The sequence below is a fragment of the Carassius carassius genome, chromosome 35, assembly GCF_963082965.1.
Source record: "Carassius carassius chromosome 35, fCarCar2.1, whole genome shotgun sequence".
NCBI classification, from domain to species: Eukaryota; Metazoa; Chordata; class Actinopteri; order Cypriniformes; family Cyprinidae; genus Carassius; species Carassius carassius.
This window is the reverse complement of record NC_081789.1, coordinates 5,253,716-5,275,600: the sequence shown is the minus strand read 5'-3', so window position 1 is coordinate 5,275,600 and position 21,885 is coordinate 5,253,716. Positions and strand designations below refer to the sequence as shown.

At 39.6% G+C, this 21,885-nt stretch overlaps 1 protein-coding gene across 1 annotated transcript in view; it reads right to left on the bottom strand.

The window, feature by feature from the left end:
* Nucleotides 1–5,107: 5,107 nt before the first annotated feature.
* The window catches only part of LOC132115900 (NXPE family member 3-like), a 47,034-nt gene continuing 30,256 nt past the window's right edge, over nucleotides 5,108–21,885 (bottom strand). The window contains exon 7 of the mRNA XM_059524309.1: nucleotides 5,108–5,352. Coding sequence (XP_059380292.1) covers nucleotides 5,155–5,352 — 198 coding nt within the window. The 3' untranslated portion in view covers nucleotides 5,108–5,154. The remainder of the gene's footprint in view (nucleotides 5,353–21,885) is intronic.

Here is a 21,885-nt window from a genome sequence, read left to right as displayed (position 1 = left end):
TTTATCTATTTTATGTATACATATACTGCAGATTATTTATATATGCATGTAATAATATTTAATATTTTCAGATCTAGGTGGATTTTTTTTCACTTGTACTACTGTCTCTTCAAAATAAATGAAAATAAACCAAGCATTGTAGATTTTTATTTATTTTTTTTGTATTGAAATCGTATTGAACCGTTATCCCCGAACCATGGTACCTTTCGAACCGTGACATCTGTGTACCATTCCACCCTTCATATCTATAGAAAGGTTTAAATTACTGAACGAAATAAAAAAATTTAAACAAAAACTCTTTAATTATGTAATCCATAAAGATACACTTCTGTCTAAATTTACTTCCAATGAGGAGATGGTCAGGATCGGCAACTTCATCTTCATCAGAGTCAGAAAACACTAGTTTATTAATAAATAATTCAAATATCTCCTTTCCATTTCCCCCGACACATTCATGGTAATTACTTTTGCAGGTACCCTGTGGCAAGCTTTAGCCTGTTGCGTTTGAATACGGAACCTCTTCCAGCTGCGCTGAAGGCATGCTCGTTGCTGCGGTTACTGGCGGGACACTTGACATCATCGAGCCGTCTCATGTTGTTTGTACTAGAAAAACTGCAAATTTTTGCATAATTGAAAGATGTCTAAAATACGAAAACAAGGAGAAGCCTAAAACAAGCCCAATGCCTGGCTCGCATCTTAATTATGATGTGAAAAATGGCCCAAAGCCTGGCTCTAGGTGCGTAATTTTTTTTCCCTACATTCAGTATGCACTGAAGTGGGCCCTGTTCAATTCGACAGTGCACAAACTGACAGCTGGACCCAGTTAACTGCCCAGTTGGTACAGTGTTAGAATTCCTGCAAAAGCAGTTTTCTTAAAGGTGTATGTAGTGGCCACAGCTGCTCACCATTCTCCTTTGGGTCACACTTGTTCTCGTGCCCAAGCTGGAGTCGTGTTCAGCGGGGAACTGCTCACGCCTGAGGCTGCCCCACTGCGTTTCACTCATAGCCGAAATATACTGCGATTGCCTTTATAACCTGCCCAAAAACAAACCGTAAACAGCTCTGAGGGAATATTTGTATTCTCAATATCTTTATGAATAAAATCATTTATTTTATGCAAAGCATCAGGCTTTTCCATCACTCTAAAAGACCGCGAAACTCGTTAAAGGTGATTCATACCACGCTCCATGTTGCTCTGCATCAATTTGAACGATACTCAGCACAGTAATGATTTTATAGATAAAATAAAATGTATACAAACCTGTATTTTATTAGAGTCTATGTCTTCTTGTTGCCAAAGCTACTAAAGGTACAGGAAACCTGGCCCTATATGCATTTAAAAAAGTCTGCCCATTTGGCGCTGGGGCTGGAATGCAGGGCTCTTCCTACTGCTGCTCTTAGTCCTCTTCTGGCCGACCGGAGTATGGTTCTCAGACCTGGTGGCGCTCCACAATGGTTCTTTATGGACGATTACTGTAAGGGGGGACCTTTTCTCTCAGGCAGTGGATTCCATCCCTCACCCTCGCCTGGATTTGTGGAAGCTATATGTGTGGCGTCTGAGGGGGCACAACTCGGATCTTGAATACTGATCTTGGTTTCAATTTTTGTCCGAGCACAACTTCAATTTAACTGATGACATGGAACCCTTAGGGAACTGCCATGACAGCTGTCTAAAAACATATTTCTACAATCTATCTTCCAAGAGTACACTCTTAAAAAAAGGTTCTTCAGATTCTAAAAAGGTAAGAAAGAGATTGTTCTTTAAAGAATCTTTGACCTTTGACTGAATTGTTATTTGTGGATCCAAAAATGGTTCTTTTTTGGCATTGCTGTGAAGAACCTTTTAACCACCTTTATTTTTAGCAGTGTTGAGTAATTTCTGTGACAACTTGCTTTATGACAGTGTAACGGATATGCAGGTCATCGATTCATGGGTTCTGAACTAATGAATCACGGTTCGTTGAATCTAAAACAATGCAAACCTAACACTTGTAGATTTTTGAATTCAGGCATATAAAATGAAACCTTTGTAAACGAAATGCCTGGCCTGGCGCCAGCCTGGCTGGATTTAAATTATTTACGACAAGAAATTCCAGAGTCACGTGAGCAGCCTCAGAGGAGAAACGAAACGCCCATATTCCTAAACACACTCACACAAACTCTTCTTTAAGCTCTCTATGTAAGTCCTCAATAATATGTATTTTGAGTATGTTTGTGCGTTGCATAAAATGGTTAATCCTTGTTATGTGAGGAGTATAAGTTGCTAACTTATAAATTGGAAATGTTTCTCCTAATTTTAATGTTCTCAAATAGAACCAGTAGTTGCAACCCTACCCCCTTAACAGCTCATAAAACTTTATGATCCCACTGGGAAACAGGACAGGAAAAAGCCAGCTCACTGGCATCTTCTCTCAATGTATCCTAAACTATTACCTTTTCTCAATGTATTCTAAATGTATTAAGTATTGCTTTTTGGTGCATTAGATGTTTTCCATAATCAAAAATTGGAGTATCCACAATTTTATTGTGTGTTAATCTTTAAATGTGTGTAATTCTGCATATGAATGTAACGTCGTGTTTCTATCAGTTATATATGTACTGTTTGGTGTTTTTGGAATTGTCATGTTGTGACCCAACTATCCACCTGTTTAAAAGGTGTGTAAAATGTATTAATCTGGAATTACGAACTTGCTGGAATAGCACTGCTGAAATCTTATAAGCCAGAAATTATTAGAGTGGGTGTTTCCCCAGAGACAAAGAAACTTTTTCCCGCTTCAGATCGCGGACGTTCATTGGTTGTTCACGCGAACAGAGGCGCGAACTATTCAAGCCGTAAGAGCTGACCCAGGAAGTTCCTCCCTCTCTTAGCTCTCTCTTTGCTTCCCCGCTTCTGACCCTGCTCGTCCGTTTTCGCGGCCTTGGTCCGCTCTCCTATTGCCGTCCCTCTCCGCACGGCGACTGAGAGAACAGCTCTTACTCATGGCTCCTTCGGGAGCTTTCATCACCGTTGTTTTCGTTTCTTTTCTTTACTAAGTTTATTCGCCTCTCCACACGAGGAAGACGAATTCTGAAACATTGCTTTGTTGGACCTTTCAAATATCGTGGATTCCGCAGCAGCCCCAGAAGACACGAAAGAACAAAGGACCACGCTCGCGCTGCTCACACGCACGCTGGTCTGGCGGTTGACACAGAGACACATCAGCCCGGAAGACACGAGAGAACATGCCCAATTACAAAGAGACCACATGCAAGTATCATTCTCTATGGAGATTTAAATGCTGCTTAAAGTTTGTCTATGATTTGATTCGTTGTTGTCTTTCAAGGGTTACTGTCTGTGAGTTTGCATAACTGAGCGCGTGATTCTGTGATCCCGCCTATTCTCTCATTCATCCTCTCTCACTCATTCTCTCTCTCCCTCATTTGGATTCCATTATGTCTTGTACAAAGTTTACTGTCTATATTGTCGTACGCGTATTTACCCTGTGTGATTTGTAGTTTGATGTATTATTAGTTCAATTATTAAAAACCAATATATATTCATGATTGCCTCCCACTGAAACGCTCACTTCACGAGTCAATGAAATGTCTGATCTTTAGCTACAAACCTAAATTTCATAATGATAGGATAATGTTTTCATGGCCAGAGAATATTTTTTCTTGAATTATAAGAAGTGATAACTTTATTGAAAATTGATAAGTTAATCTTACGGCCGTTTGCTGGACAAACCACTGTTTGATTTGCGGTCATTTACAGTAAGAGATATCACTATAATTGATATGAAGAATGGAATATTGACATATGAGTAAATTACAGTGCCTTGTAATGAGTTATTGATATATGCAATTGAGCTATTTTTCATCTTCAATAATTTTAATGTAACAGTCATATGAGATATATATATTAATCATATTCCTGATTAATTATTCAAATTCCCTATATATCATTTGAGTTAATTATTATGTACAACCCAGTGCGGCTACAACAGCTGTGAATAGCTTTTTGAACCGGAAACATTATTAGATTTTGTCTTAGTTTAAGGAAGATTTTTATTAATCAAAATATGAATCAATCAAGTATAATCGATGTGAATATAGCCATTTATGTAACAAGTTATTCTACTGTTATAATCATGTTTTTGCCTGTGTGTATACTGTAAAGAATCCTGCATCAGAATGGAAGGTGCAAACATGCTGAAGCTGCACATCGTATTTGGACATTAGACAAAATATCTGATGAGGCCTCCTCAGTGAAGACATTGCAAAAGTAGAGACAGTGAAGACAGTATATAAAGCTACACTTCCTTTTTTGACATTAGGCAAAATATATGGTGGGGCCTCTTTAGTCATGGAACATAAATTTGGGCATCCTGTCTCCTTCTGGGCAGGCTGGAGACACAGCCAAAAGAAGAGTTGATGGATAATAACCATATCTATGAAATGTATTGAACATGGGCATGCCTTCAGGAAGCACTGTATAAAAGAGAGTACAGACACAGACTCTATAGATTGTGCTGCAGTTCTCGGTTTTATTGTCTCTGATAATAAAATCTAAATTCTGGCATCAATATCCCAAGACTCTGAGAATGATTCCTCACAGCATCAACAGAAGTCATAAGTTACATCAGTTGACTCCAATAGTTCCTTAGAAATGTTTATATATATATAGTTTACAGTATACGACTGTTGGAACTCTATAGTTTATAGTGAATACCTGCTTTTTGAGAGTGTGTGAGCGCTAAAGTGCTTATTTAAGAGTTTGGATCCTCCAAATGGATGTCTGAAATGAAAAGTCTGCTTCAGAATTTAATAAAATTGAACACTGTATTACTGCTATAATACAATTCGCAATCTACTTTATACAAAATATATTTTTTTTTCTGCAATACTCAAAACAGTGTTTGGTGTTTGCTGAAAAATATTTTGGTAACTTAAAAGGCATTCACTGTACAGCTTTTTGCAACATATAAAACACTTTATTTACAAAATAGTATATGCACCCAACAATTAGTGTTATTAAATTATTAATGCAGTTAATTAAAAAGAAAAAAAAGAAAATGTTCTGGGCTCCAGTTATTTAGTTTGAGATGGTCCAAACATTTTTTTTTTTTAATGCATGTATGTTGCAGATGAAAAAGCAAATATTGTTTGGATGTATTAGGCAGGACAGACATATGAGAGAAACATGCTGATTGCATTAGCAATGACAACAGGTCCTGGGTGAATATTTTCAGTAAGATAGTGACAGGAAGTCATCTGCCAGATATCGAAGTAGATTACTCCATCAATGTCTCTGAACATCTCTTTCATCACTTTGTTCTCTTGCAGTACATACCAATCACTTTGAAAAATATCCTGTAACGACAAAGATCAATAACAAAAGATGCTGTCAGACATGGAATAAGATCATTGTCTGTCTTCACAGTTTTAGTTATTTTATTCCTAAAACATTCATATTCTAGTCACTTTTTTTTGTTTTGGTAAAATAAACAGAGAGAGAGATCATCTATATTTGGTTTTTTACATTAAAGGGTTAGTTCACCCAATAATCAAAATTATGTAATTAATAACTCACCCTCATGTCGTTCCAAACCAGTGAGACCTCCGTTTATCTTCGGAACACAGTTTAAGATATTTTAGATTTAGTCCGAGAGCTCTCAGTCCCTCCATTGAAACTGAGTGTATGGTATACTGTCCGTGTCCAGAAGGGTAAGAAAAACATCATCAAAGTAGTCCATGTGACATCAGAGGGTCAGTTAGAATTTTTTGAAGCAGCGAAAATACATTTTGGTCCAAAAATAGCAAAAACTACAACTTTATTCAGCATTGTCTTCTCTTCCGTGCCTGTTGTGAGAGAGTTCAAAACAAAGCCGTTTGTGATATCCGGTTCGCGAACAAATCATTCGATGTAACCGGATCTTTTTGAACCAGTTCACCAAATCGAACTGAATCGATGCAACCGATTTTTGACTCGAGAATGAGTCAGTCTTTTGTTCGTTATCTGGCTCGGCTCGGTATTCATCTTCAGTTCTCTCTTCACAGCAGTTCAGTCAGTGTACTGTTTGAGTAAATGAATTACTCCGGGATATTGGTTTGTTTGAACTCAGCGGGAGTGTCAGCCACATTAAAAACGTAAAACGCTTAAGTAATTTGTGGATTAATGCGTATTGGGGACACGAACAGTTTAAAACGATTCAGTTCGATTTGGTGAACTGGTTCAAAAAGATCCGGTTACATCAAATGATTCGTTCGCGAACCGGATATCACAAACTGCTTTGTTTTGAACTCTCTCACAACAGACACGGAAGAGAAGACAATGCTGAATAAAGTCGTAGTTTTTGCAATTTTTGGACCAAAATGTATTTTTGATGCTTCAAAAAATTCTAACTGACCCTCTGATGTCACATGGACTACTTTGAAGATGTTTTTCTTACCTTTCTGGACATGGATAGTAGACCATACACACAGTTTCAATGGAGGGACTGAGAGCTCAATCTAAATTTTAGATTTTTTAAATCTAAGATATCTTAAACTGTATTCCGAAGATAAACAGAGGTCTCACTGGTTTGGAACGACATGAGGGTGAGTTATTGATTACATAATTTTGATTATTGGGTGAACTAACCCTTTAACAATGTATTCAATATTCCATTTATTAAAGCCAAGTATGTATCTTATCGAGTAAGTGATTTTAGGCATTTTACATTTATTCCAAAATAACTCAAGGTGTCACACTGTGCTGGAAGGAACACGGAGTCGAGAATAATCGACAGAGTCTTTATTAATCCAACACCGGGGTAACTCCAACATGGAACACAGGAGGAAGACGTACACGTACTGACTTGTAACTGGTAGACCCGACAAAACTGAACTGAAAGACTATGGTATATAAAGACAGGATAACAAAGACAGACATGTTCATGGAATTACTAAATTAATGGAGACATGGAACACATGGTAAAGAAACTAAACACACCTGGGAACTAATCAATTAACCAAACAAGGGAGACAGAAACTGGGTCACAGAGAACATGGTAAATGGAAAACACAACATAATGAGTCCATGGGTGTGACATTATTCCCCCCTCCTGGAAGGTGCGATCTCGCACTGTGGAAAAAAGAGGGGAGAGGGGATCTAGAGATTTTTTCCTGGTGTGGCAAAGGGGTGGCATGAGGTTTCAGGAGGGGGGCCATGGACATTATTCAATGTTCAATGCTACGGTTTTCATTGAATGTGTTTTGTTCTCTACACTACAGTCCATGTGAGTCAAACGTGCAGTGCTTGTGCATCATCAGCTTATGACACCGCTTAGATATCTCAGTTTAATTCGGCATGTCGTCCATTTTTCAAAATTGGATAGTCATAGATGCTGAGAAAGTGGATGCATGCCAATTTTGTGTCAGCAGTAGTTTAAACACACACAAAGAGCTACACTTAACCTCTAGTTTCTCCAGAGGCGTGCGATTGTAGCAATTGTAAGTTGCTTTGGATAAAAGCATCAGCTAAATGAATAAATGTAAATGTATAGCTTAATATAACATAAATTATGTCTCTTACTGAAATATATAACAGAAAACCTGTGAAAGATGTATGTTATTTTAAAATATTGGCATCGTTTTTACACTGTGGGGGGCACCATTATTTTATTTGCACAGTAAAATCTACATTGATGATGTCAAATGGTTGCACTCGGTGAGCTACTGACGGTTTTTACCGTGACACAACTCAGAAAATAAACACAAGACAATAAAATACTGATACGATACCACACTGTGTGGCTTTTGGATGTAATTTTCAGTTGGAGGGCAACAAAAGAAGCAATATAGGACTCCAATGATTTTCCCTAGCGATAAGAAGAGGAGAAAAGAATGGGAAGATGCATGTGAATGAATAAAACGTCCTAAAGACTAGCTTTTTTCTCCATTTTAACCCTGATACCTTTGAGGCTTTTAGTGGACCACAGCTACTGAAACAGCTTACAAATGGCTGAGACAAGAAACGCTATGCCATCCTGTTAGTTTCTCAGTGTGGATTTCCCTCGAGATCTGGGGCATTTAGACTCCTTGTGGGGAAGAATCGATGGTACAGCATTTGATTTAAGCCTATACTTATATCCATCACCACCTGTAAGTTCTTTAAGTAGCGGTAGTCATCATATCAGTATTTTATTTTCAGAGTTGTCTATTCCGACTTCTATTGTGGTAAAAACAGCAACAGGTAGCGGCAGCAATTCACCGAGTGCAACCATTTTAGGTCATCACATTAATGGTAATATATATATATATATATATATATAATATTCATGAACATTTTATTCATTCATTACACACAGACTGATATATTTCAAATGTTTATTTATATTTATTTATATATACAGTACGGATCAAAAGTTTGGAAACATTACTATTTTTAATGTTTTTGAAAGAAGTTTATTCTGCTCATCAAGCCTGCATTTATTTGATCAAAAATATAGAAAAAAAATTAATATTGTGATATATTATTACAATTTAAAATAATTGTTTTTAAATTTATTATACTTTAATTTATCATTTATTTCTGTGATGCAAAGCTGAAATTTTAGGATCATTATCACATGGTCCTTTAGAAATCATTCTAATATGATGATTCATTAAATCAAGTTGGAAACAGTTCTGCTGCTTAATATTTTTTCAGAACATGTGATACTTTTTTAGGATACTTTGATGAATAAAAAGTAAAAAAAAAAAAAAAAAAAGCTATGTTTTTAAAATATAAATATTTTGTAATAACAATATACAGTTCTAGTCAGTAATTTGGGGTCAGTAATTTTTTTTCTTTCTTTTTTTTTTTCAATAAAATCAATACTTTTATTCAGCAAGGATGTGTTAAATTTATAAAAAGTGATAGTAAAGAAAATATATTATTAGAATATATGATTAGAATTGTTTTTTATTTTGAATAAATGCAGTTCTTTTTAACCTTTTATTCATCAAATATATTAGACAGCAGAACTGTTTCCAACACTCATGCTGTCTGTTTTTAAAGAGTGGAATGCGACAGCTGAAACCCATGTCTTGCATACGTCTGTGCTTAGTGGTTCTTGAAGCACTGACTCCAGCTGAGGTCCACGCTTTGTGAATCTCCCCTTTTTGAAAACCCTTTTTGAATGGGTTTTGTTTCACAATCCTCTTCAGGGTGCAGTTATCCCTATTGCTTGTACACTTTTTTCTATCAAATTTTTCCTTCCCTTCGCCTCTCTTTTAATGTGCTTGGACACAGAGCTCTGTGAACAGCCAGCCTCTTTTGCAATGACCTTTTGCGTATATATTCCCGGGGAACACATGATAGGTAAAAATTGATAGCCTGAACGCACAATAAGTCGCTTTGGATAATAGCGTCTGTTAAATGCATACATTTAATTTTAAATTTAATATATATACAGTGGCTGTTTCTCCATTAGGGCAATTGGGTGACGCACCACCAAAGGAAAAGGAGGGATTTTTTTTTTTTTTCTCATTCAACCACAGTGTTGCGCTAGCTTTCACCATTGTAGACTGTTTGTGCTGCCTCTAAATAGTCCAATCAGCATCGAGTCGCGTTTTATATAGTACCACCTCTTTTGGGTGATTTCTGTCAAACTGAGAATCGCCCTGAATGCTCTCATAGACTTCCATACAAAGATAATTTTTTAGATCTGCAGGCATTGCAATCCAATCTCAGTGAGTTCCGGGAGGGCTAGCCCTAACGTGCTTTTCATCATCAACAGTGACATCCAATAATATTTAAAAACTTGAGAGAAAAATGAAAAACTAGTTTAATATATTTATCAAATGTAAAAAAATAAATAAATAAAAAACAGAGACGAGGACAGCTATGCCTTTGTCAGCTAAACTTGATCGACATCACGGCGAACATTACCTCAGCGAAGATTAATTGTCATTGAAAGAAATACCATTTATTCATCTTAGCAATAACAATAAATTGGTAATTAAAGAATTAGGACAACCAAGATGAAATGTAAACATCAAACAAGAATCTACAAAGGGCAGGAAGTCGTATAAATGAGGATTTTCAAGGATGTGTTATGAGCGGAGAAAAAGGCTAATAGTATTTTTAAGTAAGCAGTGTAATGTAAGTGAGGAATGTGAGATCAATGAGCAGTGTAATATAAGTGAGTTGTGTAAACAGTGATTTATGTGACTTCAATTATTTCTTATTAAACCAAGCGTGAACTGAAATCAAAGTAAACATTTTTTTGGAAAAACCACATCCTGGCGTCAGTATTCATCTGCTGCTGAATTGTGTTAACACACATATAGAATCATAAGGAGAACGAGATTGATTCCTAATGTCAGTTTATTTTTTATTAATACTATAGTGACTAGCCATTAATTTATCAATTGAACGGGTGACCTTTCCTCATTAATCGAGCAAACATTTGCCCCCCCTGAGAGAATTGGCAGGAGCCACTGTATGTGTGTATACATACATACATATATATACACTCACCTAAAGGATTATTAGGAACACCTGTTCAATTTCTAATTAATGCAATTATCTAATCAACCAATCACATGGCAGTTGCTTCAATGCATTTAGGGGTGTGGTCCTGGTCAATACAATCTCCTAAACTCCAAACTGAATGTCAGAATGGGGAAGAAAGGTGATTTAAGCAATTTTGAGTGTGGCATGGTTGTTGGTGCCAGACGGGCCCGGTCTGAGTATTTCACAATCTGCCCAGTTACTGGGATTTTCACGCACAACCATTTCTAGGGTTTACAAAGAATTGTGTGAAAAGGGAAAAACATCCAGTATGCAGCAGTCCTGTGGGCGAAAATGCCTTTTGATGCTAGAGGTCAGAGGAGAATGGGCCAACTGATTCAAGCTGATAGAAGAGCAACTTTGACTGAAATAACCGCTCGTTACAACCGAGGTATGCAGCAAAGCATTTGTGAAGCCACAACATGCACAACCTTGAGGTCATCTTTGGGATGTGGTGGAACGGGAGCTTCGTGCCCTGGATGTGCATCCCACAAATCTCCATCAACTGCAAGATGCTATCCTATCAATATGGGCCATCATTTCTAAAGAATGCTTTCAGCACCTTGTTGAATCAATGCCACGTAGAATTAAGGCAGTTCTGAAGGCGAAAGGGGCTCAAACACATTATTAGTATGGTGTTCCTCATAATCCTTTAGGTGTGTGTGTATATATATATATATATATATATATATATATATATAGTCCATGTTCTCATTTGGTTTATGCCAAATTCTGATTCTACCATCTGAATATCTCAACAGAAATTGAGACTCATCAGACCAGGCAACATTTTTCCAGTCTTCAACTGTCCAATTTTGGTGAGCTTGTGCAAATTGTAGCCTCTTTTTCCTGTTTGTAGTGGAGATGAGTGGTACCCGGTGGGGTCTTCTGCTGTTGTAGCCCATCCGCCTCAAGGTTGTGCGTGTTGTGGCTTCACAAATGCTTTGCTGCATACCTCGGTTGTTACGAGTGGTTATTTCAGTCAAAGTTGCTCTTCTATCAGCTTGAATCAGTCGGCCCATTCTCCTCTGACCTCTAGCATCAACAAGGCATTTTCACACACAGGACTGCCACATACTGGATGTTTTTCCCTTTTCACACCATTCTTTGTACACCCTAGAAATGGTTGTGCGTGAAAATCCCAGTAACTGAGCAGATTGTGAAATACTCAGACCGGCCCGTCTGGCACCATCAACCATGCCACTCTCAAAATTGCTTAAATCACCTTTTTTTCCCATTCTGACATTCAGTTTGGAGTTCAGGAGATTGTCTTGACCAGGACCACACCCCTAAATGCATTGAAGCAACTGCCATGTGATTGGTTGATTAAATAATTACATTAATGAGAAACTGAAAAGGTGTTCCTAATAATCCTTAGGGGTGAGTGTATATGTATCTATGTATGTATGTATGTATGTATACACACATAATTGTATAATAAATGAAAAGAAAATAGAATACAAAATGATTAGAATGGATTAGTTAGATGTTTTTTTTTAATTAAAATAGTGAGTGCTACAGTTAGAAAGCAGTGCTTAATTTGTAAATTGCGATGTACCGGAACAAAGTGGGGCAGCGGATCCGGCCTGAGGCTTTTTCTGTCCTGGAGCACATGTTTTAGGTTTTGCTGGCTCGCCAGGTGTTTCACTATTCCCGCTATGTTTTCTCCGCCCCTCTTGTTATCCCTGTTAACAAATTCTCCCTCACCTGCAGCCTGTCTTACACTGATTATCTTCCCTTTATCATGCCCTCGTGTTTGCTGTCTTTTGTCAGTCCATAAGCATTGTTAAAGTTAAGCTTTCTCCTTGCTAGTCATAGTTTTCTGACTCTGCTTTATGTTATTTTTTCCTCTGTCTAGTCGATCTGGTGTTCCTGTTTTTTTGTCCTTTTTTCCCTGCCTTGCCTCTCGTTACTCAGAAGCCCGCATCTACCAGGCGGCTGACTCTACTTACCTCGCTCTCTGCATTGCCTTCGGATTCCAGCTATGGCTTTCCAGTGCTGATTCGCCACCTGTTTCCCGCTGCTGTGCGGCTGATGCCGAAGAGATCCCTGATCTGTCCGTTCTTGCGGAGTGCTGACTGTTTCGTGCTCCAGCCGATTAAGTCGTGGGTTAAACGTGTCATTCATTCAACCGCAGTTGGATCCTGGTCCTTTTCCTGTAAGTACGGACTGACCAGAAATGGATCCAGCGGGCAAAGAGTTTGTTCGCTCAGGAGGTAGAGCGGTGGACGAAATTGCTGAATTAAGTGATCGCTTCCGTGAACTACAAAATGTTCTGTCGTCCGCTGCTCCGGTGTTTCCTCAGGCTCTTGCTCAGCTTGAGCCCGAGCCGCATGCTAACAATCCGCCCTTGTATGACGGAGATCTGAATTCATCTGAAGTCGGGCGTTTCTGTCCCTTATGTCATCACACTGCTGACAGGAAAAGCTAACGAGTGGGGAACAGCCATTTGGGAGGCGAGGGCCCATTTTTGCTCGGACTTTGAGGAATATCGCTGTGAAATTATGAAGCTGTTTGATCGCTCCCTTAAGGGGGATGAGGCTGCATCTAAACTCGCACGGCTCCGTCAAGGTGGACGTTCTGTGACTGATTATGCCATTCATTTTAAGACTCTAGCGGCCTCTTGCGATTGGAATGAGGGGGCGCTGCGGGCTATGTTTCAGGAGGGGCTGAACTTTGGCATACAGGACGAGATTGCGACACACGAGTTACCTAAGAACCTGGAGGGCTTTATTGATCTGGCCATTCGTATTGAGAGCCGTCTTCATTTGCGTCAACGACGCTTGACTTCCCATCCATCTTGGGGGCTAGAGGATACCCAGCCATTCAAGGCTCAACAACCGCCTCAATCGTCCCAGATGGATTCTGAGCCCATGTAGTTGGGTCGACATCGATTGTCTGCCCAGGAAAAACAACATAGGCTGGTAAAGGGCCTCTGTCTGTATTGTGGAGGGTCAGGTCATTTTGCTCATTTGGTCATTTTTGGGAAGTCGTGGCCTAATGGTTAGAGAGTCGGACTCCCAATCGAAAGGTTGTGAGTTCGAGTCCCGGGCCGGCAGGAATTGTGGGTGGGGGGAGTGCATGTACAGTTCTCTCTCCACCTTCAATACCATGACTTAGGTGCCTTCGAGCAAGGCATCGAACCCCCAACTGCTCCCCGGGCGCCGCAGCATAAATGGCTGCCCACTGCTCCGGGTGTGTGCTCACAGTGTGTGTGTGTGTTCACTGCTCTGTGTGTGTGCATTTCGGATGGGTTAAATGCAGAGCACAAATTCTGAGTATGGGTCACCATACTTGGCTGAATGTCACTTCACTTCACTTTCAATCATGCCCATTAAAAGCCAAAGCCAACTAGTCAACTGGGGAGTCCTGGTGGGTGTTTCTCCTCTTATCTCCCCTCAGTCACTTACCCAGCTCTCAGCCACCATCAAGTACCAAGGCTCAGTCCACTCCTGCAAGGCACTTATTGATTCTGGTGCTGAAGCCAGTTTCCTGGACTACTTCACGGCTAAGAATTGGGGCATTCCAGCCATTTCTCTTCCTTCCCCTGTCACGGTCTGGGGCCTTTCTGGTCAGCCGGTAGCCATCATAACCCACACCACTCCTCTAGAAGTGACGACCTGTTCCCCGCTGCTGTGCGGCTGATGCCGAAGAGATCCCTGAGCTGGTCGTTCTTGCGGAGTGCTGACTGTTTCGTGCTCCAGCCGATTAAGTCCTGAGTTTTTATCAATAAATGTGTCATTCATTCAACCGCAGTTGGATCCTGGTCCTTTTTCTGACATCTGTAAGGTCATGAATAACATGGAAATGCCATGCGATTTTAAAACAACAATTTCCAGGCCTAAAAACTTTTCTGAGGGGGACTATATGTCGCATGGTTTTAATAAATCTCACAGCTTTCAAGTTTAGAATAAGGGAAATTCCTGCATTTATTCTACATAGCTTGTAGGTTTGAATAATAAAATATCCATAGAGTCCATGAACTCTCTCAGAGAGCGCTTCTCATCAGTGCATCAGTGACCTGCACGCTGCGATACAAGACTCACTTGCATTTCAGGACAGCTGACAGAACTTTCACTTGACTAATCGTGTCATTGTTGCATTGTCACAAAAAATGTATAATAATTTGCACACCTTTTTAAGAATTTTAAGCCATTTGGTACTCACGCACTCCAAAGGCATTATGTGCCCTCACAGTTACATCCAAAGCTAGTGCGTATAAAGCTGACTCGCGAGTATTATATTATATAATTCTTATAATTTATATAAGAGTTCTTTTCCGTAATTTGTTGAGTTTAAGCAACCAAATACAAACAATATGATGTCTGATGGGTGTTGACAAATAAAACAGTTTCATGTCACACTCTACTAAAATACACGGGGACAAAGAAAGAATAGGGGGAACAAATCAATAACTTAACAACACTGCGTCGTCAGTTACCATCAGGCTATATGAAAAACAAGCTCAAATGGAGTTAACAAGTTCTTTGGCCGGCGAATGAGGAGATCTGTGTTTTCTCCACATCTGAGGAAAGTGAAGCGCATTATATGCCATTATTACCTTTTACAGGTTAGGATATAACGTTTATTTTATACGTGTTTTTTTTTTTTTTTTGCTGTTTAATACACTTGGCCAAAAACTCATGATATAAATGATTAAGCACTTATGCACAGGATATTTTAAACGTACAAAAGTATATCACCAGTAAAACTATTTCTCCAGTCTTCATACACAAAAAACAATAGCCTTTACAGAATTAGTGTTTGAATAAAGAAATGCTGTACAATTCAAAGTTATTTGTTTACCCTTGCTTTGCGAATAAGCGGCGATCTGTCTCATCCAGGCTGTGCGCGGCGCTCAATCTGAGTGGAGGCGGGGTGAAGTGACGAGGTTTCGTGAAAGTTTGAGGATCCAATGGCGTTACGAAATTTTACAAGCTCCTTTGAATACTTTTCATTGGTTAAATATTTCTAAAACTCTGTGATTTAAAATAATAATAATGAATTATAATAGAGATATTAATTTTGGATAGTTTTTCATGGCACATATCTGGCTATTCTCTGTCTGCCATACTGAAACGCCACCCCTGGAGGAGGGGGATCCGCCAAAATGAGGAGCCGGATCGGATTTCAGAGGTGCCAGGTCCGGATCCGGCTTGTTCTGGCACAAATTAAGCCCTGGTTAGAAGGTCAAATAAAGATGGAACAGATGAGTTTTAAGCCGATTTTTGACAATGGCTAAGGACTCGGATTGAGTTGGGGAGGTCATTCCACCAGGAGGAAACATTTAATTTAAAAGTCTGTAAAAGTATCTTTGTGCTTCTTTGGGATGGCACAATCATGCGTCATTCACTTGCACTACGCAAGCTTCTAGAGGGCACATAAGTCTGAAGTAATAAATTTAGGTAAATGGGTGCAGAGCCAGTGGTAGTTTTTTGCGAGCAGCTATTGGTAGCCAGTGCAAATTGATAAACAGAGGTGCGACGTGTATTCTTTTATGAACTGGCTGGCAAACCTGCCAAGAGAGCATTGCAATAGTACAGCCTGGACAGAACAAGAGCTTGAACAAGAAGTTGTGCAGCATGTTCTGAAAGAAAGGGCCTTGATCTTCTTGATGTTGAATAAAGCAAATCTGCAGGATTGGACAGTTTTAGCAATGTGGTCTGAGAAAGTCAGCTGATCATCAATCATAACTCCAAGGCTTCTGGCTGTTTTTGAAGGAGTTATGGTTGATGTGCCTAACTTGATGGTGAAATTGTAATGAAACAATGGGTTTGCTGGAACCACAAGCAGTTCTGTCTTGGCAAGGTTGAGTTGAAGGTGATGGTCCGTCATCCAGCAAGAAATGTCTGTTAGACAAGCTGAGATGTGAGTAGCTACCGTCGGATCATCAGGATGGAATGAGAAGTACAGTTGAGTGTCATCAGCATAGCAGTGGTATGACCATGTTTCTGAATGACAGAACCTAATGATGCCATGTAGACAGAGAAGAGAAGTGGTCCAAGAACTGAGCCCTGAGGCACCCCAGTAGTAAGATGTTGTGACTTGGACACCTCACCTCTCCAAGATACTTTGAAGGACCTATATGATAGGTAAGACTCAAACCACTGAAGTGTGGTTCCTGAGATGCCCTTTGCCAGGAGGGTTTATAGGAGGATCTGGTGGTTAACCGTGCCAAAAGCAGCAGACAGATCAAGCAGGATGAGTTCTGAAGATTTGGATTCCGCTCTTGCTAGTCTTCAACAACAAGGCAGAGCAAGGCAGTCTCAGTTGAATGTCCACTTCTGAAGCCAGATTGGTTGCTGTCAAGAAGGTTGTTCTGTGTGAGAAATGCAGAGACTTGGTTGAACACAGCTCGTTCAAGTGTTTTTGCAATGAATGGAAGAAGGAAATCTGGTCTGTAGTTCTCTAAAAGAGATAGGTTGACGGAGTTATGGAGTTATACGAGCCGGTCTAAATGATGAGGGAAAAACAGCAGTGTGGAGTTATGTGTTAATGATGTGAGTGAGTGCAGGTACAACTGCAGGAGAAATGGCTTGAAGGAGATAAGATGGAATAGGGTCAAGCGGACAAGTAGTAGGATGATTAGAAAGGATGAGTTTGGAGACTTCTGCCGCAGAGAGTGAAGAGAAGGATGTAAATGAGTGCACGTTTCAAGATTCAAGATTTTTATTCGTCGCATACACAATTATATATAGAGCATATATAACCAGCAGTGAAATGTGATTCAGGTCCGCTCCATGGACAGTGCAATTATTAAATAATACAACACAGATGAAAATATACATAAATATACCTATGAAAGAATGAATTAAAAGTAAACAATAAAAATATAAGAATAAAATATAAAAATCGTATATTGTGGAATTTAATATAGAATGCAAAATAATGTGCATGAAAGTAAACTGTAGTCTTAAATATTAAGATACACAGGAATGTACAAGTGGCAAATGTGCAAACAGGTTGACACTGTCAGTGTGTCAATGTGAGGTAGTGAATAAAGAATATCTTACTGATAAAGTGAATATTAAGTGGAGACATGAAGATGTTAAGAGGCTGGTTTTGAGTTTAAGAGCCTGATGGCCTGGGGGAAGAAACTCCTCCTGATTCTCTCAGTTTTTCCATCAGGCTACGGAAGCGCTTACCAGATGGCAGCAAAGTGAAAAGATGATTACTGGGTGGATAGAGTCCTTGATGATTTTAACAGTTCTGCTTTTGCAGCGTTTGAGGTAGATGTCCTGCAGAGAGGGGAAAGCAGACCTGGAGATGCGCTCAGCTAAGCGCACTACTCTCTGCAGGGCTTTGCAGTATTGACTGCAGCTGTTCCCATACCACACTGAGATACACTGAGTCAATACACTTTCTATAGCCCCTGAATAGAAAGTTTTCAGGATTGCTGGAGAGACCCTGAATTTCCTCAGCTGTCGCAGATGGTACAGTCTTTGCCTGACTTTATTAACATGTGTTTGAATGTGAGTAGTCCAAGTCAGGTCCTCTGAGATGTTTACACCAAGGTACTTTAAGCTACTCACCCTCTCAACAGGGGTTCCGCTGATCATAAGAGGAGTATAGGACTGCTGCTGTCTCTTCCTGAAGTCCACAATCAGCTCTTTAGTTTTGCTCACATTCAGAGAGAGACAGTTGTCCTGGCACCATGATGTTAATTTTTCTACCTCATCCAAGTATGCGTTCTCATTATTGTTGTGAATGAGGCCCAGAACCTCAGTATCATCAGCAAATTTCATCATAGATGTGGAGCTGTGCAAAGACAGGCAGTCATGTGTGTAGAGAGAGTAGAGCAAGGGACTCAGGACACAGCCCTGTGGGGCTCCTATGTTCAGGGTGATGGAATTGGAGGTGTACTGGCCTAGTTTCACCACTTGAGGTCTGCCGGTGAGGAAATCAAGAATCCAGTTGCAGAGTGAAGAATTCAGGCCAAGGTCCATGAGTTTAGAAGCTTGCTTTATGGGGACTATAGTATTAAAAGCTGAGCTATAGTCCATAAATTGCAGCCTTACATAGTTCCCATTATTGTTGTCAATGTGTGTGAGAGAAGGGTGCAGGATGTGAGAGATGGCATCATCAGTGGATCTGTTTGGGCAATAGGCAAACTGAAGAGGGTCTAAAGTATCTGGGATGGAGGAGCAGACGTTTTTAACCAGTCCCTCAAAGACCTTCATGACTATTGATGTGAGGGCATCTGGATGATAGCCATTCAGACAAGAGGGTTTATTGTTCTTAGGCACAGGGATGATGACAGATTTTATAAGAGACTCATTATAAATGGATGTTAACAAACCAGCGAGCTGATCAGCACAGTACCGCAGAACACGCCCAGAAATCCCATCAGGTCCGGCTGCTTTCCTCATGTTCACTTGCTTTAGTGCCCTCCGAACCTCATCCTCCGACATGGTGATCACATGATGATCGCTGCTCTGACTGCTGCTTCCTGACGCACTGATTGGCATACTCGAGCTAGTTAGATTGCTTTCAAAGCAGCAAGAAAGTAGCTGTAGAAAGTGTTTAGCTCATCAGCCAGCGACGGATCTGCTCTCACCTCTGCAGAGGATTTGTTTCCAAAGGCACAGATGGTCCTTAGTCCTTGCCACATATTTCAGGAGTCATTTAGCTGGAAATGCGTTCCCTGTATCTGTGTTTGGCGGCTCTTACTGCGTGTCGGAGATCATAGCACGATGCTTTGTACTCACTCATGTTTCCTGACAGAAGACTGGCGTTGTAAGCATCAGTGCGTTTGTTTACTGCTACAAGGATTGTTTTGTCCACCCATGGTTTCTGATTACAGAAGGTCCTTATAGTTATTGTATCAGTAGCTTGTTTGGCTAGCGTATTTACAAAGCTTAATTCTACATTTGTGAACTCGCTGACGTCAGATGAACTTGCCCAGAAAATTTCCCAGTCTACATCATCAAAAGCCGCCTGTAGCATTGCTTCTGAGTGGGCGGACCATCGTGTCACCACTCTCTGCACCGGAGAATCTTGAACGAGCCTTTGTTTATATTCCAGTGTGAGGAAAATGACGGCATGGTCCGATTTGCCGAAAGCCGGTAGTGAGTGAGCTTTGTAGGCATTCTTAAACTGAGTGTAGCAATGATCCAGTGTATTCTGTCCTCTGGTTGGACAGGATACATGTTGATAAAAATTAGGCATAACTTGCCTGAGGTTGGCTTTGGTAAAGTCCCAAGGGCGTGAGCCATGTTTCTGACAAACAAAGGATGTTACAGTCCCTAATGTTAAAAAGAGTTATTGTGTGCACATCCCACCTTCTGGCAGGTGCTGGACAAAGAAAGACTACTGAGGTGAAGAAATGTAATGTTCGCAACACTGCTAACTCCCATAATTTATTAAAAAAACAAGCAACGTTTCGACCCTCAGGTCTTCATCAGGCTTAATATCAATGCAGGGGCGTAGTTTATGGGGGGGATGGGGGGAGGTAACCCCCCCAATATTCAAATCCATCAGTTACAACCCCCCCATTATTTCAACATGAAAATCACAGTAGATCAAATGAAAAATATAATATGAAAAACTAGAATTCATTTATTTTGTAAAAATAATTTTGTTCCTAATCAAATATGAGTATGTCATAATAAATCAGACAAAAAATACTCCCCCTCCATTGAACCGATTGGTAACGCCCAACCAATGAGTCGCACTTTCACCAAAACAAGCGAGAGGTGTTTGAATGGGAGAGCACACGGTTAATGTTAACGCCAAAAACGAAGAGAAGCGCTGCACAGCGGACTATATTTAACTGCTGGTCAGAGAGGGATGCAAAAAAAAAAAATTACAGCATGTACTGAGAATGAGGTATGAGAATATTGTGTAATAGTTAGTACACACCACATATATTTTAGCTAGCTAATCCATTGCAATGTATTTAGCTATAACTATCAGTATAACAAGTTACCAAAGCAGCTGTCTGTTTTGCTAGTATATTTTTCAATAGTGTCAATAGTGTAATTATCAACGACAAAAGTATTCACATCGGTGTTTGTTTTCTTACTAAATTAATCTGACTTTTGAACGAATTGGATGAATTAACTCATTGAAACAGTGAAACACTGCCGCCTACTGGTGGTTTCAATACTTAATTTCTTTCTTTTGATAATCTCTGCTATGTTAGAATTTTATGAATGATGATTATACACAAATTTCATAACGTTATGAGGTGTATAATCTCTTAACATGTTTTTATAACAGATTCGAGGTAAATATAGCTGCAGGGTAGAAAAGTCTGGGAGAGGAGGAGGAGGTGATCAGGTAAAGAAGATGTCATTCAAATCAATAAAATAAAATAAAATAGGAAACAGTATAGAAAAACAGCAGTTTTGTAAAGTTAGGCTATACATTAATGCCTTTAATGTTTTAAAGATGTGTTTCCCTTTAGAAAAAAATTAAAATGCATTAAGGTGGAATGTAAAAATCTTAAAATAAATGTCTAAATGTTGTCTCTTTCATATTTCTATATGTTGAATTTGTAATCAGTTAAAGCATGTTGCCAAATAGATAGATAGATAGATAGATAGATAGATAGATAGATAGGAAGAAATAAATTACCAATAACAATACACATAAAAAAAATTTTTTTTGAAAAAAATAACGGGCAGCATACAACGTTCAACCCCCCAATGTTCAAACCAAATCTACGCCCTTGTATCAATGTGAAGTGAAATCACCTTTAAATAGACACAGGTGATCACCTTAATTAGACACACACAAATACAAGTCATGTGACAATTACAAGTCATAATAACCCCACTCATTACTCAATTAAGGGAACAGTTGTATGGAGAAAACAATCAACATACATAGCCTACATGCAGAAACACAAATGCACTCATTGTAAGCATGGCTCGAACACAAATGTACTCATAAGAATGGCTTTATGTCAAAATCTTCATTAAGACCATAAGGAGATAATGTGTTTAAATAGTAAATCCAAAAAGTTTCCCGTTGGAGAAGCTTTTTACCATGATCACCTCCTCTAAACGGTTTGTTGACCCGCTCCACCCCAATATATCTAAGGGCGCTGACATTATGCCCAGCTAATTTAAAATGAGCAGCAACAGGACTACGTTCATCTCCTGTTCTGATGGTGCTTCTGTGCTCACTGATCCTAGTCCGTAGCGCTCTCGTTGTTTTACCGACATATGATAAGCCACATGGGCAACTGATTAAATAAATAACATGTGTGGTACTACATGTAATGGTGCCGCGAATAGAAAAGACTTGGGGAGATCAAGAAGGAGCTTGAACGCCATCGTATCGACTGCACCAGCGAAGTCAGGAGTGTCAAGAGGACCAAGTTTGCACGGGATGCTGAGGATTACAAGCAGAGCAAAGTC